Source organism: Lepidochelys kempii, chromosome 18, assembly GCF_965140285.1.
Source record: "Lepidochelys kempii isolate rLepKem1 chromosome 18, rLepKem1.hap1, whole genome shotgun sequence".
NCBI classification, from domain to species: Eukaryota; Metazoa; Chordata; order Testudines; family Cheloniidae; genus Lepidochelys; species Lepidochelys kempii.
The window spans coordinates 22,999,268-23,018,295 of record NC_136397.1 but is presented as its reverse complement, the minus strand read 5'-3'; the positions used below and the strand labels follow the sequence as shown (position 1 = coordinate 23,018,295).

The following is a 19,028-nucleotide window of genomic DNA, read 5'->3' as shown; positions in this document are numbered from 1 at the left end:
CCGAGGCTTTCAGCACAGCCAGAATATTATGAGTGACGTGAACACAGTAGCCAGGGCAACATTGCCAATAAGGAAGAGCTGCTGGGTTCAGAATACATTGTTTCTGCAGGCATAACAGAGAGCACAATGAAACGTTGTTCTAAAAAACTGCAGTCTCTCATTTGCTGACGTGCTTTACGCAGCCTGGTGTGAAGGGGACTGTCTGATATGCTCACGTTCTCCCTCAGGGGCTAAAATGCATAACAGAGGGGTTAGGATTTGCTAAGCCTAAGTAAAAGGGGAAAAAATCAATGCATTTAATTCACTGTTGACTCTTCCAGAGGGGAAAGGAGGAATCTCCTACCTGTGGCAGGCAGTTTTCTCCAGACTGAGTTATCTCTATGTTGTATGCAATTCCTAGGGAAAGGCACCTCTAAAAGTTGCCTAGGGTGTAAATTTAAACCCAAACAGCCATGTGAATGCATGATTAATGTTTCCTTTATACCCCTGTCCTGTCCCTCTTGCTCCGTCCATCTCATCAACAAGCTTCAAGGTTCACCCAAGGTCAGATCTAGTGGACAATCCATGTGATGGAAAAAGACCAGCCTCTCCTTGCAAGGGATCAGCCCTCCCCATTTTTCTCAGTCTTTTGGAATTATGAAGCCCAGTGGCATACTGAAAGTGACAGAGCAGCATAACTCAGCAGGTCATTTTCTAGTCACACACAGGTACACACTTCATGCTTGAGGGGTTTGCACAGACATTGTCCCAGCGACGGCTCTACAATAAGTGAGGTGAGGTCAGGATCCCGTTCACATGTTAACGCTTTGCAGAAGATCCCATTGCTCAATTGTCTATCAGTCTGAGCTTCCTGCAGGCCCCCTGAGCTGTGTGTGCTCAACAGGGTTTCAGAGGCAGTGTAAAACTCAGGGCCCTAATGCCTTCAGTGCCGCAGTGAATTGCATTAGAATTCCTCAGAAGCAAGTATGTTTCCATCCAAAAGCCATACCTAAAACACAGGGCCGCCTCTGATACCCCTGTTCCCCAGGTTTACTCAGCTGATCTCAAATTCCTCCAAACATTCAACTGAATCAGTTTTTCTTCACTTTCTCTCCTGAGACCTGTCCAGTTACTGGTGCACAATGGCTATGAGGATTCAACCCCAGAGGTAGCTGCATCCCAGGGGTGAGGGAAACTATCCTTATTCATATACCACGTCAGCAGAGTGCTGACGGATGCTTGTGAGCTCTGGTGCTATGGAGACGTAAGGAGTCATTGCCACCATTAATGAGAATAGTAACAAATATGCAATACTCATTTGGAAGCTGAGAGGAGTCTTCAAATTAAAAACTCTTCTGTTTCAATTAGCAAGTGGAGAATGGCTGGTTCAGGTAATTAGGAATGGAAGCTAGACCAATGGTGATGCATTCATATCCAGTCCAAGCTGATACTGACCAAATAGCTGATAGCCAGTTGGTAGCTGGTGAGTTTCAGCCAATTTCCTGGGGGAAAACTGTCCACCTCACCTACTGCACTGTAATTGTCTCTTGTCAACAGTCTGATCGGAGGCCCAGCGTCTCCTGGTGCCTCTCCAACTAAGGCTTGGGCGGTAAGATGCATTGGCAAGAGGCAGCTCGGCGGAAGCTTGCACTGCTGCTGCCTGTGCTCTGTAGCTAGCTTGGCAAATTCAGTCTTCCGAGCTGTCAGGCTGGTGCTTTGTGTGGGTTTAAAATAGGGCAAGTGTGAGGAGAATTTAACCAGCCCCACATCCCCACCTTGAAGCAGATGTGCCAAGGGGTAACTCTTCTCGTCTGCCCACTAGTGCTTCCTATTGTGGAACACTTGTTGCTGGCAATGCCACCTTTCATAACTGCTTGCTCTCTCCTTCTGTAGGTTCCTGTTGGAGCAGCACCACCTCGTGGCTTTTGTGAAATGGTGCACAGGATCTGGATGCCACGGTGTGTTCATTTACAACCATGCTTTTGTGATGTTTGCCTTTCTAATTCCATGTTGTTTATTACCTCAGAGATCACTCCATGCCCCCACCCTTTTAAAGACCACACCTTTAGAGTAGGGATTTTCCCACGGCAGAATCAGGGCAGTGGAGTTTCTGTGTTTTGAAGAGATAAAAGGGAGGTCAGGTTCAGATCAATCCAGAGCTTTTCTTCAGAGTGTTGTTATACATTTTGTATTGTGGTAGTCCTGAGAGTCCCAGCAAAGGATCCATAAGAACATAACGGCCAGACTGGGTCAGACCAAAGGTCCATCTAGCCCAGTATCCTGCCTTCCGACAGTGGCCAATGCCAGGTGCCCCAGAGGGAATGAACAGACCAGGGACTCATCAAGTGATCCATCCCGTCGGCCACTCCCAGCTTCTGGCAAACAGTGGCTAGGGACCCCATTGCTCTCCATCCTGGCTAACAGCCATTGGTGGACCCATCCTCCATGAACTTATCTAGTTCTTTTTTTGAACCCTGTTATAGTCTTGGCCTTCACAACATTCTCTGGCAAAAAGTTCCACAGGTTGACTGTGCGTTGTGTGAAAAAATACATCCAGTTGTTTTAAACCTGCTGCCTATTAATTTCATTTGGTGACCCCTAGTTCTTGGGTTATGAAAAGGAGTAAATAACACTTCCTTATTTACTTTCTCCAGGATCAGGGCCTTGTTGAGCTATGCACTCCACACACATATGAATTGGGGGGTAGAGGTTTTGGCTCCAGTGCCCAGGCAAAATTCCTGTCTTAGACCACTGTGCAGTGTCACTGTGAGCTGTTAAACAGTTGCCACGTTCCACCCCAGAGCAGGCTGCATTTCATCACAGGAGGAAGTGATTTGTATGTGCACGCTATGATGAGATCTGAAATCACGGGGAAGAAAGGTGGCTTTTATTATTATTATTATTAACCAAAGCTGCTGTGAAGTGAGTCCCACATGAGAGTTCTGCCTTGGGGCCCGCAGGGCTGAGGGGACAGGAAGCTGTACGCACTACAGCTTCTCTGGTTTGATTCCCCTCTCTACTGTGCGCCCCTCGCTACTGCCTGTCCCTGGGAACGGTGCCACCACCTCTGCTCCCCACCAAGGGAAAGCTCGGCAGTGACACAGATCTCAGTGCCCCCAGGGTCAAAGCCTCCCCTCCTCTCATTCCTGCTCCTTCCCCATGGCATGGACACCCCCCCATCGCCTCCGCCCAGCCAGGCCCCTGCTCCCTTCCCAGATCCCTCCCCCAGCCAGGCCCCTGCTCCCTTCCCAGATCCCCCCCTCAGCCAGGCCCCTGCTCCCTTCCCAGATCCCCCCCCCAGCCAGGCCCCTGCTCCCTTCCCAGATCCCCCCCCCAGCCAGGGCCCTGCTTCCTTCCTCGACACCACCCCCCACCCCCCGCCAGGCCCCTGCTCCCTTCCCAGATCCCCCCCCCCCCAGCCAGGCCCCTGCTCCCTTCCCAGATCCCCTGCCCCAGCCAGGCCCCTGCTCCCTTCCCAGATCCCGCCCCCAGCCAGGCCCCTGCTCCCTTCCCAGATCCACCCCCAGCCAGGCCCCTGCTCCCTTCCCAGATCCCCCCCCCCAGCCAGGCCCCTGCTCCCTTCCCAGATCCCCCCCCCCAGCCAGGCCCCTGCTCCCTTCCCAGATCCCCCCCCAGCCAGGCCCCTGCTCCCTTCCCAGATCTCCCCCCCCCCCCCCGCCAGGGCCCTGCTTCCTTCCTCGACACCCCCGCCCCCGCCAGGCCCCTGCTCCCTTCCCAGATCCACCCCCCCCGCCAGGCCCCTGCTCCCTTCCCAGATCCCCCCCCAGCCAGGCCCCTGCTCCCTTCCCAGATCCCCCCCCCCCCCCGCCAGGCCCCTGCTTCCTTCCCAGATCCCCCCCCCCCCCCCGCCAGGCCCCTGCTCCCTTCCCAGATCCCCCCCCTCAGCCAGGCCCCTGCTCCCTTCCCAGATCCCCCCCCCCCGCCAGGCCCCTGCTCCCTTCCCAGATCCACCCCCCCCCCCCGCCAGGCCCCTGCTCCCTTCCCAAATCCCCCCCTCAGCCAGGCCCCTGCTCCCTTCCCAGATCCCCCCCTCAGCCAGGCCCCTGCTCCCTTCCCAGATCCCGCCCCCAGCCAGGCCCCTGCTCCCTTCCCAGATCCCCCCCTCAGCCAGGCCCCTGCTCCCTTCCCAGATCCCCCCCCCCGCCAGGCCCCTGCTCCCTTCCCAGATCCCCCCCCCCCCCGCCAGGCCCCTGCTCCCTTCCCAGATCCACCCCCCCCCGCCAGGCCCCTGCTCCCTTCCCAGATCCCCCCCCCCAGCCAGGCCCCTGCTCCCTTCCCAGATCCCCCCCCCAGCCAGGCCCCTGCTCCCTTCCCAGATCCACCCCCTCAGCCAGGCCCCTGCTCCCTTCCCAGATCCACCCCCGCCCCCCGCCAGGCCCCTGCTCCCTTCCCAAATCCCCCCCCCCCCAGCCAGGCCCCTGCTCCCTTCCCAGATCCCCCCCCCCCAGCCAGGCCCCTGCTCCCTTCCCAGATCCACCCCCCCCCCCCAGCCAGGCCCCTGCTCCCTTCCCAGATCCACCCCCCCCCCCAGCCAGGCCCCTGCTCCCTTCCCAGATCCACCCCCCCCCCAGCCAGGCCCCTGCTCCCTTCCCAGATCCACCCCCCCCGCCAGGCCCCTGCTCCCTTCCCAGATCCCCCCCCCCCAGCCAGGCCCCTGCTCCCTTCCCAGATCCCCCCCCCCAGCCAGGCCCCTGCTCCCTTCCCAGATCCCCCCCCCAGCCAGGCCCCTGCTCCCTTCCCAAATCCCCCCCCTCAGCCAGGCCCCTGCTCCCTTCCCAGATCCCCCCCCCAGCCCTTGCTACCCTCCGATCCCCCCCCCTGCCAGATCCCCCCCCCCCGCCAGGCCCCTGCTCCCTTCCCAGATCCACCCCCCCCCCCCAGCCAGGCCCCTGCTCCCTTCCCAGATCCACCCCCCCCCCCCCCAGCCAGGCCCCTGCTCCCTTCCCAGATCCACCCCCCAGCCCTTGCTACCCTCCGATCCCCCCCCTGCCAGGCCCCGCCCCCTGCCAGATCCCCCACCGCCTGAGAGGCAGGGGACGGGTCCGGTTCCCAGTCCCTGCACAGGTAGCGCTAATCGATCCCAGAGATGCAGATGGCTAAGGGGTGGCGGCCGGGGGAAATCTCTTCGCTCAGTGCTTGGCCGGCATGGCCTGCGCTCTGCGTGCTTCGGGGGTGGGGTGGGCGGGTGGCACATGCGCGTTTGCGCGAGACGCACGCGGGGGGTGTAGTCGGCACATGCGCCAGATGCACACGGGTGATTTGGCGCATGCGCGTCGCGCCGCCCTCCCTTTCTGCTCCTCTCGTTGCAGCCGCCATGGCGCCTGTGGTGAGTGTCCAGCCACGCCGGGCCCGGGCCGGCCTCCCCGCGGGCTCCGAGCCCCGGCCGCTCGGCTCCCCTGGCGCGGGGGTGGCCGCGGGGCCGGCCGGGCGCGCGCTGCGGGGCGGGTGCCGGGGGAGGCCGCGAGCCCTCCTGCTCCCGCCGCCGCTTCCTGAGGGCCCGGGGGGCCGCGCCGGGGGCCTCTTTCCCGCCGCGGCCTGGCCGGCCTAGGAGCCCCCCCGCGTCCCGGCGCCTCCTGCGGCGCCGCCCCCTCCCCCGGGCTCTGGGCGCTGCAGGCCGGGAGCTCCCCGGCGGCGCCCGCCTCGCGGCCGCACGGAGGCGCCGGGCTGGCTCCCGAGGCTGGGGGGCTTGGGGCAGCCGTCGGAGCCGGGCGCCGCGCGGTCCTGTCCCCCTGCCCTGGCTGCGTGGCCCGTCCGGGGGGTGCCAGTGTCTCCGGGGCCTGGCAGCGCGGCGAACGAGCTCTGCCCTCCTGTCGCCCTCCCTGCTGCTACGACAGGCCGCTGCGGCTCGTGCCCCGGCCGAAGGTTCATAGAGTCATAGACTATCAGGGTGGGAAGGGACCTCAGCAGGTCATCTAGTCCAACCCCCTGCTCAAAGCAGGGCCAATCCCCAATTTTTGCCCCAGATCCCTAAATGGCCCCCTCAAGGATTGAACTCACAACCCTGGGTTTAGCAGGCCCATGCTCAAACCACTGAGCTATCCCTTCATTTTGGCATGCGCAACCCGTCTCACTTCATTTCTTTCTGACTTCGCAGAAGAAGCCTGCGACGAAAGGTGGTAAAAAAAAGAAGCAGGTCCTAAAATTTACTCTGGACTGCACCCATCCCGTCGAAGATGGAATCATGGACGCAGCCAACTTCGTAAGTTTTAAATGCTCTACCGTCAGCGTGGCTTTAACTGTAATGGCGTTTGCCGCTAGGGGGTCCAGCAAAGGAATCATTTGGTAGCTAAATGCAATGATTATGAAAATATATTTATTATAGCAAAAATCCACTGACTTGTTCTTCCCTTCCATGCATCACTCTCTAACGTTCTCTCATATCCCCAAAGGTGTACATCAGTGTTGTTGGCCTGCTTGGTCATAGCCACTGCTAACTATAAACCTCTATTTCCTGAGCCTGTTTCCCACCCTGTTGGGAACTTTCCTTCTCTCTTTCCAGTTGTCTCCTCCCCCTTAAGCTGCAGTTAGTGGCAACAGTATCACCACCTTTAAAGCCTTACCTATGCTAGGTTTGGCAAAAAGTTTCTCGCAATGCAGTGCTGTGGTGGGAAACCTTGTGTTGCGAAGGCTCCTGTACAGATCTGCTTTGAGCAGGGTTTCATTGTATGGCATTCAAAGGCAGGTGGCTATAGAAGCTGATCTACAGCAGGGTTTCTACTGTGACTATTACCAATAGAGAAGCAATGTTGGGATTTATCTAAAAATCTTACTGTAGATGAGATGTTGTTAAAAGGGTGGGCACTGGTTAGTGCTTGGCATTGAGAATTGGTAAATTTTGATTTCACTCACCTTGGGCTGGCAGCTAAGTGGAACTTTGCAAAGTTAATGCATGATTCTCATGAAAGGAACCATATTTGCTTCTAGCACCTTTCAGACCCTGGCTGCTCTTCTGGAATAGTAAGGCAAACCCTTTCCATGCTGGCTTTAAATCACACTAATTGTATGTTCCCTGGGTAGCATAGTCCAAGCCTGAGTGTATGACAAAACCTTTTGTTAGACTAGTGTTTTACGGCAAAACTTTTAGAAGTTCCATAGGCATTTAGATTGTCTCTTAGGCTTTGTTTTGTCTGAAAAATTGTCACGTTTACCCTAGGGTAGAACAGGGCCAGCTAAATCAAGCTACAAGGTGTTGCTCTACATATACACTAGGGTGAAAAGGTTGAGCTTCATTTATGCTTAGCTAATACATGCTGTCTTAGATTGATTTACATTTGACCATTTTATTTAGTCAAGATGAAGTCTAATACTCTGTCTATATTAGCAGTCCTGTCACATTTGACATTGGAAGCCATATACACACATTTTGTTCAGCCTTGACTGAAGGGAAACTATTAGTATTTTGCTGGTGTGGTCATGGCCGAACAATAACTGATGCATGAAGTGTGAGACTCCAGTTAAATATGGCAGGATTTCTTGTGATTCTACATGTAGGGTTCATATTTGTTCCAGTTTGCACCTGTTGTAATAACTTAAGTCAGTGATGATAGATGAGGACATGAATGATGTGAAGTCAGTGCAGAATTTGACCTTAAGTGAGAAGACCATTGTGGTGACAAGAAAAGGAGTACTTGTGGCACCTTAGAGACCAACAAATTTATTTGAGCATAAGCTTTCGTGAGCTACAGCTCGCTTCATCGGATGCATTCAGTGGACTGTGTGGCACAAGCTGTCAGCATAGTCTGTGAGGTATGTAGATTGTAATAGATTTTTTACCTTCAGTCCTTTTGGTACGATGTCCGTCTGTTTGCATTTGAAAAGGAAGATGATGTCTGTCTGTATCTGTACAAGTTTTTTCATGAAGTTGATAGGTTTCCACTCCATACGGCCAAATTCAGTGCCTTGCATAATTACAGGTTTCAGAGTAGCAGTAGCTACTGCTGAATGCATCCAATGAAGTGAGCTGTAGCTCACGAAAGCTTATGCTCAAATAAATTTGTTGGTCTCTAAGGTGCCACAAGTACTCCTTTTCTTTTTGTGAATACAGACTAACACAGCTGCTATTCTGAAAATTGTGGTGACATTAATAGCATAAATTGTCTGTCTGGTTCTCTTGAAGTGGTTTACTGTGTCCACACAACAGGCAAGTCCATGCATAGCACAAAGTACACCTTTGGTTGTACTGTGTTTTCTGGGGCATGTGACTCGCTTATCCCATAATGCTGGGAACAAGGGCTTTAGGCTTACTTCCAGATGTGAAGCAAACATTGTGTAATGAAATTAGGACAACTGAACCTTTGTGCAGCTGGGAGGCCAGTGCTTTGGAGGCTTCAGGTGGTCAGGACTAAAGACTCTCTCCCAGGTATTATAACCAACCATTGCAACCTTCTGTAAAAAGCATAGGTTCTATGCTGAAGTTGAAAGTTTGGGCTGTTCGTTGCACTAGTTTTGCCTAATGTAAGTTTGTAGAATAGTTTTAGCACTGTTGGGTTGCTATATGTAGCCAGGGAAAGCATTTTCAAACAGTGCTAGCATCCTTCTGGGATAAAAAAAACAAATTTTAAAGTGGATTTACTTAACATAAATTCTCTGTTGTGTTGATCGGGATCTCTCTTGGATAGCTGTTCTGCACTGCAAATTTAAATCAACCTAAGACTATGTCTACACTAAAGCTTATGTTGGCAGAACTTATATTGCTCAAACAAACCTCCCCCGCAAACGACATAAATTACACCGATATAGCGCTGTCCACACTGGCGCTTATGTCATTGGGAGCACTTCTCCCATTGACATAGCTTCTGCCACACGTTGAGGTGGTTTTATTATACTGACAGGAGAGCTCTTTCCCGTCGGCATAGTGTCTTCACCAGAGGTGCTGCAGTGGTGGTACTGCAGACCTGTATGTGTAGACATGCCCTGTGTTATGTCGATGTACAGCCACCGCAGTAATTGAATTGGTTTTACACGTTTATGCTATGCTCCTTGTGTCGGTGGTGCACATCCAGGAGCACTTGCACCAATTTAACTGCCAGCCTGGGGCATTGCGGGACAATTTCTGAAAGGCAGCAACAGTTGATGTAAGCAACACAGTGTCTACACCAGTGGTTCTCAACCTGTGGCCCAGTCAGCACACAGTTGCGGACCATGTGATATCCTCAGGGCCATACAGGTAGTATTGGATGCAGCCCACAATGGTATATAGGTTGAGAACCACTGGTCTACGCCGACACGACTTAAGCACTATACCTCTTGCGGAGATGGAGTTATTAAGTTAGTGTTGTGGCAAGTTACATTGCTGGGAGCTACATTTTAGTGTATATGCTTACAGAGTTAGGTTGATGTAAACTGCCTTACGTCGACTTAACTCTGTAGTGTAGACCAGGCCTAACTCTTTACAACAGACGTTTCTGGCTACTGAGTTATGTTGTGGCTTCTCAGGTCTGTGGAGGGCAGTTTCTAGTGTTGTGTTGGAATATTCTTGAACTGAATTGTCTACTTTCTTTGAATTACCTTCATATAAATAACTGTGAAATGTCCTGTATTCTGTGGGCTCGCTACAAATGCAGTCATTAATCCTAAACCAACAAGTGGCTTTAGAAACTAGGCCATATAGTTCTGACTTTGATCAACTATATTTTCTATTGGTTTGCTAATTTAATGCCTGCTGATCAGGATCATTGTGGGAAATACTAGAATTGTTTGTAACACTGACATTTCTTGGAAGTACTGGGAACTTTTTCAACAGCCCTGTATTTTTTTTTTTATAAAATGTAGTTCTGAATGTGTAAATATTTTTTATTCATGGTGTATTGTCCAATGATTACTATGTAACTTTATTTAAGACTTCGAGTTTAAACACTTTTTTATACTATACCCATTTCATAGATCAAAAATAAAATGATACAAGGTGATGGAGGTGATTGGGTGGAACAGTGCCGTTCGAGTGCAGCTCAGTGCCTTTTTAATTTATTGAAGTCCTTATCAGAAATGTAGGTGTCTGTTGTTGATTCAGCGAGCTGAGCTGATCATCCCATTAGGATTATAATAGAATACTGAAGGTCATCAGACTTCAGATTTTTTATAACTTTGACATCCTGGTAAAATACTAGAATTTCAAATTTATAACTTAGACACCTTCTAGTTTCTTCGTGATCACTATTTTGTTATTGGTTGTGGAGCCTCCAACTGGATATACTTTGCAGAGAAGATGGCCACTGCTATATTTTTTTTGATGGCTGCATAGTGGTTTATGGGATTTCAAAGGGAAATGGGCTAGCTGAAATGTGTATGAGACACTTTGGTAGGATTCTTATATCACTACAATCTTTTAGAATCCTTTTTGTATGCTCTTTATCACTAAATGTGAGATGTGAAATTAGGAAAGTAAGTTTTATAAAGGTGGCCATTAAGTTTCCTCTTTATTGTGGTTTAAACCTTTGTAGGAACTTGAATCCTTATAACCTTATTTTTGTCAGATATCCAGAAAGATGAATACCTAAGACTGGTGAATACGTCCAAGCATCAAAGGCCTGATGGGTGTTGCTCACTATAACCGTGATTCTGCAATGATTTGTGCATATGCTTAATATTAGGTACCTGGGTAGTCCCATTTAGGCCAGTAGGACTAATCATATTAATCTTTGTAGGTTCCGGGTCTAAGTCTTTGGGAGGAATATAGTAATCATTTGCTTTCAATGTTTGATGTGTGAGGAAGTCACTTTAAAACTTGTCTGGCTTTTGGTTAAAGTAAATTGGGGGAAAATGCTCTTCAATCTTATGTTTTGGATGCTCGGAAGTTAGTGGAGACATTTTGCCATTCGAGGCAGAGAGACTTTATGGCTATAACTCTGACTAACAAATCTTACCCTTATTTTGCAGGAGCAGTTCTTGCAGGAACGAATCAAAGTGAATGGAAAAGCTGGTAATCTGGGTGGAGGTGTGGTGACCATTGAGAGAAGCAAGAGCAAAATTACTGTAACTTCAGAGGTGCCATTTTCCAAGAGGTAAGGGAGAGGAGGCAGTGTAAATTTATTGGAATAATGTAAAGGGAATGTCTAGCTAAAGGGGTTAAGGAGTGGGATACAAAGCTTTTCTCTCTGGAAGGCTAGTTCCAATCAATCTCAGGTTGGTAATGACAACAGCCATCAGATTTCAGTGGTATTTATGATGTCACAGTCCAGATTCTAATGTACTGATGTTGGTACAACAAACATCAGTCACCATTGATGCTGTTTGGCCCCCTTTTGGCAGTCTCAGCTAAGGGTCTATGGAGTTTGAACTTCCTGCCCTCTAGGTCAGCCTTGACTTGTGTTAGCGAAGAGGGTAGTGAGAACGTGTTTGTGGCTGCTGTCTATGCTATACCTATTCTGTAGATAAGTGAATAGGCTTCAGTAGATTAGAGGATCTACTACTAGCAGCAGATATCTCCAATGGATACTACATTGAAAAGGCTCTGAGTTACTACAGAGAATTCTTTCCCAGGTGTCTGGCTGCTGGGTCTTGCCCATACGCTCAGGGTCTAACTGATAGCCATATTTGGGGTCAGGAAGGAATTTTCCCTCAGGTCACATTGGCAGAGACCCTGGTGGTTTTTTGCCTTTTTCTGCAGCATGGGGCACAGGGTCACTTGCAGGTTTAAACTAGTGTAATTGGTGGATTCCATGTAACTTTAAATCTTTAAATTATGATGTGAGGACTTCAGCAACTCAGCCAGAGGTTAGGGGTCTATTACAGAAGTGGGTGGGTGATGTTCTGTGGCCTGCAATGTGGAGGAGGTCAGATGAGATGATCATGATGGTCCCTTCTGACTCCCTATGAGGACTTCACAGTTCACGATTGTTGTTCTGTACCTTTTGCTAAATTTACTGTAGGAAGACCATGGTTTGGTCTTTTAGAGTGACAATTTAAAAGACACCGATGATGACAATTTGAACAGTTATACCACTAGGAGAGTTCTCTCTCACTTTGTTTAGAACTCGAGTGTGTCACCAAGAGGCAGGTCACTTTCCTAATTGACAAGCATCACATTCATAACACTTCTTTCCTAATGCTTTCTTTTTTATGCCTAACTCTGATCCTCTGGGTCCTCAGAATCTCTGCCATTAAATATTAATGCATTAGACAATCTTACGTCTCATTACTACAAGTTGAAAACAAGTCAAGACAGGTCTGTCTTGGAGAGGATTTGGGAAATGGCTTTCAGCTCCACTGGTGAACTGCACGTGTGGTTATGCATAGTGACTGTATTTCTGTTCCTAAACAAAAACCTTCGTTAGAGTTTTACGGTGGAAGATATTTCAGTGGTGTGCAGCTGACGCCTAACAAAAAACTTTTTTTTATACAACAGTTCTACAACCTCCTAAAATATCTCAAAATAAGGCTAGAAATTAAAACAATCCAGATGATTCCCACTACTATATAATCTTCCATTTCCTGGTCATCCTACCGGACTTCAGCCTCCCACCCCACCTTTATACTGTCCCCTAAAAATTATTTTAAAAAAAAGCAGGTAAAGGCCAAAAATTACTGGGAGACATACATTTTAATTATTCAGTGGAACTATTTCTTTTTTATTTAGGAAGTTAACAGGTTTATAAATCTTTGCCATGTAATATCAGAGACAAAACAATAATTACATTATGCAGCAATGCAATCAGTTATCTCTATTTAACATGGAGATACCATTTTACAAAGTGAGCATTGTTACGCTTCCCACAACATGTTTTTGGTAATTTTATTAAATTGATTGAAACCTCTGATTGCATATATAACAAAGCAGGCATGTCTAAAAATACGCTGACTGGAACCATTCTAATATGCTCCTCTTCTGTCTCCTCAAATCCTGCATCAGTTACCATCCTTCTAGAATGTAACAGCAGCATTCCTGGAAGCAAGGAACTAACATCAGGACCCAGCTGAACTTGGTTCCATTTAGTTGCTTGGATGTACAATCTTGTTTTGACTTGTAAATTGTATAAAATAAGTGAGGTTAAAAGTAGGACATACCTTTCAAATGATTTTTTGGCCATAACCACATTTGAAAAGGATACAGTAGAAATTCACAAACAACCTGAATCACTGGACAACTTTAATCGTCAGATCTAGATTAAGCATGTGAGTGTTTTGACAGTGTTAAATTTCTGCTGGATTATGCAGAAACAGACATGGTAGCTTTCAAAAATGCTAGTAACCAATATATCGGAGCAGTAGTATTTACATTTCTACAGGGCCTTTCATCCCAATGGAGCGGAAAGTGCTTAATTGTCCATACAGACCAACTGAAATACAGCCACATTTGGAGTGGGGTGTGGTAACTAGGTGGAGCACAGCACGCTGCATGCCAGAGCAGCAAGGACCAAAGCAATGCCAGAGCAGCAAGGACCAAAGCATCAGTAGGATTAAAAAAGGTTAATACACAAACCATCCACTACAGAGGGTATATAATAACTTAAATACATGCAACATAAAATCTACTAATTTAAAATTTTCAACAACTGGTAACAGAAAGGAGGATACTGTTGATACACAGCAAGTGATCAAAGTGCATTTAAAGGTCACTTTTGCATGGAATTTTATTAAAAATTGGACCTATGCACCCTTTTTGCTTGTTTCTTCTTCTGCTTTTATTTTAGCCATAGAAATATCAATTATCTGAATTCTGGCCTTCCCAGTTCGTTCTGGAGGGTCTATCAGATAACTCAATACAATGAGTAACATCTTTGTTCTGTTGAAGTCAGTAGGAGTTTTACCATTCTCATCAGCGGAGCTAAGATTGCACTTAATACAAACTTAAGTGCCAGTAGGTAGAAATATATATGACAAGTTATTACTTTTCTGTTTAGAGTATTTAGTTCAGCCTGTCCCTATGAATTAGGTGGCCCATTGCCATGTCAAGGCTGGTCGGCTACCTCTTTATTTTGATAAGTAAACTATTTTTCAAAGAGGTTGTTTATGACCAATTTAAGTTCTTGACACTTAAAACAATTTGCAGATGTTTGAAGTAAAATCCTTTGGTACATGGTAGGACATAAGAGTTACAAGAAATATTTGGTGGATACATTTCTGTTGGTAACCTGCTATAATTTAATTGCTGGGTTATGCCTTTTACTGACATAATAGGCTAGCTTTGGAAATCTCAGCAATCCTCCATTTAACATAAAATGCAAATACTCTGCCCAGTTGACAGCCATTTCACACCTTAAGAGTGACACCTTTCGGCTTCTCAGTGATGCCTTGAGAGGGTCTGAAAGGTGTCTTAAAGGTGTTTTTTTTTCTGCTTTCTTTTTACATTAGAAGTTCAAGTCTTGTCTGCCTTGGAAGCTTTTCTGAAACCTGGAGAACCAATGAAGTCTTGATATCACATAACTCCAGACAGTGAAAGTTGAACAATTGAAGAACTGATTTTTAGTTACTATTTTAAGTCTCTTTTTAATGCCTGGTTAACATGAGTGAATAACGTTTTGGTGAAAGGAAGCATTTGTTCCAGGTTCACCTTGCTCACCCTTTCAGTTAGTTGAGTAGGTGTGCATTATATACATAAAAAGAAAAGGAGTACTTGTGGCACCTTAGAGACTAACCAATTTATTTGAGCATAAGCTTTCGTGAGCTACAGCTTTATTTATTTATTTGAGCTTATGCTCAGATAAATTGGTTAGTCTCTAAAGTGCCACAAGTACTCCTTTTCTTTTTGCGAATACAGACTAACACGGCTGTTACTCTGAAACCTGTCATTATATACATATTGAGTTATCTGATAGACCCTCCAGAATGAACTGGGAAGGCCAGAATTCAGATAATTGATATTTCTATGGCTAAAATAAAAGCAGAAGAAACAACAAGCAAAAAGGGTGCATAGGTCCAATTTTTAATAAAATTCCATGCAAAAGTGACCTTTAAATGCACTTTGATCACTTGCTGTGTATCAACAGTATCCTCCTTTCTGTTACCAGTTGTTGAAAATTTTAATTTAGTAGATTTTATGTTGCATGTATTTAAGTTATTATATACCCTCTGTAGTGGATGGTTTGTGTATTAACCTTTTTTAATCCTACTGATGCTTTGGTCCTTGATTTTCTCTGGTTGACACACTAGTCAGTTCATATCAGGGTATAGTAGGTACTTGTGAATTTTTAAATAGTTTTTTTTAAAAGCCTGAAGTTGAATTTATTTAGTAACATCTATGTGCAGATTTTAATTCCCTCCGAAACATGGTTTTCTTAGTATTCTCATTACTTGTGTAGGTGCTAATATTTTAAACTTCATATGAAGTCTTCAGAAATTAGTGATTAACAGATGACCAATTTACATTTATCATGATTACATTTAGTATTTGGTACTAATATTTAAATGAAGACATATGCACACTCTGAAATAGAAACTGATACCTCATTTGTTTGGGGCTAATTTTCTAAATAGCTGATTAGGCTGCTGAGAGAATTTTTTGAATATTGAAGTGGAAAATAAATTAAATGAATTCCTTCCTTTTAAAGGATAGTCTAGTAATGACACAATATTAATCATTCAAAGAAGTCTAAATTATGAAAAAACATCTTTGGGGGGAAAATGTATAAACTACCAATACATTAGAAATACATTTAAATGTCTTATCTGTTGGTCAGCAAAGTACTTAAAATCATTGACTTTTAGCAGTTAAACATCTTCCAGTGTATCTTTCATACAATAGTTGTCTCTTCGAGGCCTTACACTGAGCAGTCCCTACCTACACTATTGACCTTGTCTACTTTCTAGTTCCTTTTGTCCCCATCTGCCAACAATGCTAGCTTTGATACCCTCCTGTTGTGTCTTTTGTCATCTTTATGCCTTGTACCTGGAACGCCCTTTCATCCTATTTGCCCAACCTCCACCCTTTTCTCAATCAGATCCTAAAGACTCATTTTTCTAGACCCACTTAAAAGCTATATATGTTTTTACTCTTCCAAAATTAGCAGGGACTAGGCTGAGGGGAAGCTTGAGACTTAGTTCCATGTTTTTATATATAAAATGTGTTCGTACACATCCCCTGATTATTTTGCATATATGTTGCCTACCTTTCGCCTACCCTTTTGTGTTGTCCTTTTAAGATTGTATGGTCTTCAAGGCAGGGAGAGTCTCCTGCATGTCAACACAGAACCTAGCACGTTCTGAGCACTACTGCAATAATGACTTAGTAAAGAATTGAAAAATGTCAGTTGGTCCATTTCTCTCTGAGAGGTTTTACAGCTTCTCTGGTTAAACTTTATTTGATACCACAGAAATTTAACTTAATCTTTTTTTCTCTTGTTGTTTCTTGGTTTGGTTTTGAGAGAGGAAGAGAATGGCTAGCCTTTCTGCATTGTGTGGCATACCTCTGTTACACAAGATTGATTCTGTGATTCATAGTGTCTCATTCTCAGAATCCTCTGGTTTTAATGCATGTCATTCTGCTGTTTTTACTTCAGTGATTCCAAAGGGAGTTTTGCTAAAGTAAGGCCTATAGAAGTTGGCTCATGGTGTCTAAGCTTGGGTGGAATGGAAGGTTAAATGTGCTTTCCTTTTGTATTGAGAGAGCATTCTTTGTCTTGTAGGTGCCCTCTTCTAAAACGTGTTTTGTGTTTACTGGTTTGGGGCTGTGACATTGTGTAACTTGGCCATCCTCTCATAGTGAATTGCTTTACTTTCTCAGTCACTGTTGTGAGTAATACAAGTAATACAATACTTCTGCAGTAATATCATGCTTTTTGGCTTGCCTTGCAGGAATGTAATTTCTCACAAAGGTGACAGTTTTTCTTTTAAGAAAAATTGTTTTTAAAACTGCTTGTCAAAACATTAATGGAAGAGACAATTTGTCCTTTTAAGGTGAGTTAGTGGTAGGGTCCCACAGGGGAGTATCTTCAGAAAAGACAATATTAAATGCTGCTATTAGGCAAACGTTGCAGACGTGAAAATGCAAAAACACTTTCAACCTACACATTTTCTTTGTTTCTGAAAAAGTAAAATGGCACGTTACAATCTACATCATTACAGCCAATCTTATCATCATTTTCTTATAAAGCGTGAGGAAAATGTTAAGACAAACTCCTGTTTTTTGTTATCAGAGGTGAAAATGAAAGCCACTATTAAATAATGCAAGGTAGGGAAATTCAATTAAATAGCACACAAGATTTTAGGAGCATGTAATGTAGAACGAGTAATTTTTATAGAGTCTTCAGTTCAATTATTGGCTGCCTTCTTTCCACAGATATCTGAAGTACCTCACTAAGAAATATCTGAAGAAAAACAACTTGCGTGACTGGCTGCGTGTAGTTGCCAATAGCAAGGAAAGCTATGAATTGCGATACTTCCAGATTAACCAGGATGAAGAAGAGGAGGAAGAGGAGGATTAAATGCATGTGGATCTGGAAATATTTTGTACATTAAATTTCCTTCAATAAAATGTGGGGAAAAAATGTTAACATTTTTTGTGTTTTCCAAACTCTAGATATCGGCCGCTCTTCCAGTTGTTCAGATTACATAGGGATCACTCTAAAGCCTACTTCTTCATATCGATCTACTTCATAGATAAGGTTTACAGTTTACATTATAAGAATAATGTTCACCCCCCACTATCAGAAATTTTCTCTCATTACTCTTAATTCAGAGAATTTGTTCAGAAAATCTGAGGTTCCTCATGAAGGGGATATTAAGTTTTCTCCTTTTATTGGAGAATTGAGATTTCCTCTTCATTATAGTGATGCTCCAAGTACAGCAATACTTAATGGTCTCTTTTCAGAGGCTTTATAGCTTGATTAAAATATTCTACACTGAAGTTTGGTAAGCGGTCTGGAAAAGATCATCGCTGGGATCAGGATTTATCCCGTGATACAACACTTTTAAGGTAAGTAAAGCCTAGGCCTAATATTCTCCGGTGTTCATGTAACTCACTGGCCTTGCTTTGTTTTAATAAGGTCCTTAGCTATGGCATAATTTTTTTAGTTATAGGGGGTTGAGATTTTCAACGCTGACAAAGATTTTGCCACAACTCCTCTTAATCTGAGTGGAGTTCTGTGGCTAAATACCCTATTTGGCTTTGAAAATTTTACCCAGTAACTGCCCTTTTATGCTGTCAGACTTAAAAAAAAAAAAAAAAAAAAAAAAATGAAATATCGAGATACATGACTTTAAAATTCATTAAATATCTATTGACAAAGGAACTATAAAGTTCTTTTCCCCTTCCTGGGCTGCAGTAGTAAAAGAGTGGTGGTGGAATCATTGTGGATGATAGAGAAGATAAATCTCACCCTACTTTATTTGGGCAGTGTCCTTAATACAGCCTCCAGAGAACATTTTACAACAATACATTAAATACCTACTGCAACCTAAGTCTTAACTGCCCAAAGTATTCTGCCCTCTGCTGGAGTGGGGAGTTTTTCAGGCTGAGAGCAGAGAGGGTGAAGGACTGACACTATGAATGCATGGGGGATCTTAAACATCTGTAGGAAGTGGGTTTTCCAGCCAGTTTTGACTCTGCTAGAATATTTCAGAGAATCTGTTGCCTGTGCAGTTCCCTCATTTCAAACCGAGACTTGACTTTTGTGGTGTGGCATGGCTCATCTTCCTTCCCCACCCCTATCCCCCCCATTGCTGTAATTTAAATTAAAACTGTTACCTTGGAGTGATGTTGAGAGTTAGTCTCTAAAGCTTTGTGAAGCTGAAGCATTAAACCATACAAAATGTTTTTCTCTTCCCTGCCCTTCCTTCTGTCTGAGTTGCCATTCTTATGGTGGTACTGGGCTGGCCATGTGTCCCTTTGAAGATAGACAGTGTTGCTGCTGAATCGGTGGAAGGGCTGATGAGCAACATGAGCTTTGCTGGCCTAGGCCTGGAACCTGACTCTACTGCATAGCAGCATGCATTCTAGAAGTAGGCCAGCCCCTTCAAAATTCTTCAAGCAGCTGTGACTTAACAAATGCTTAGGGTCAAAGCCTGAGGGGAGTCTTATAAAGCACCAAAAAACCTTGTACTTCTAGTGCAATGACTTTAAGTCTGGGCTCTGTCCATATGACAACTTTGAAAAA

The 19,028-nt window shown here is 45.7% G+C and overlaps 3 protein-coding genes across 7 annotated transcripts in view; 2 read left to right on the top strand and 1 right to left on the bottom strand.

The window, feature by feature from the left end:
* ICMT (isoprenylcysteine carboxyl methyltransferase) overlaps positions 1-1,928 on the top strand; it is a 48,727-nt gene extending 46,799 nt beyond the window's left edge. For both annotated transcript variants that reach the window (XR_012155518.2, XR_012155517.2), the window contains exon 6: positions 1,873-1,928. The gene's annotated coding sequence lies outside the window, so the exon portion shown is untranslated. The remainder of the gene's footprint in view (positions 1-1,872) is intronic.
* Positions 1-5,101, bottom strand: part of RNF207 (ring finger protein 207) — a 41,719-nt gene extending 36,618 nt beyond the window's left edge. The window contains exons 1-3 of one of the 4 annotated variants that reach the window (XM_073316244.2): positions 5,020-5,101; positions 2,625-2,838; positions 485-2,089 (exon numbers count right to left, since the gene is read on the bottom strand). The gene's annotated coding sequence lies outside the window, so the exon portion shown is untranslated. The other 3 variants (XM_073316243.2, XM_073316246.2, XM_073316247.1) reach the window with 3 other exon arrangements.
* Positions 5,102-5,227: 126 nt separating this feature from the next.
* On the top strand, positions 5,228-17,426 carry RPL22 (ribosomal protein L22). The gene is made up of 4 exons (XM_073316266.1): positions 5,228-5,326; positions 6,095-6,199; positions 10,876-11,000; positions 17,213-17,426. Exons 1-4 carry the CDS (start codon positions 5,267-5,269, stop codon positions 17,355-17,357), a joined length of 435 nt encoding a protein of 144 aa, XP_073172367.1. The 5' UTR covers positions 5,228-5,266; the 3' UTR covers positions 17,358-17,426.
* Positions 17,427-19,028: the final 1,602 nt, after the last annotated feature.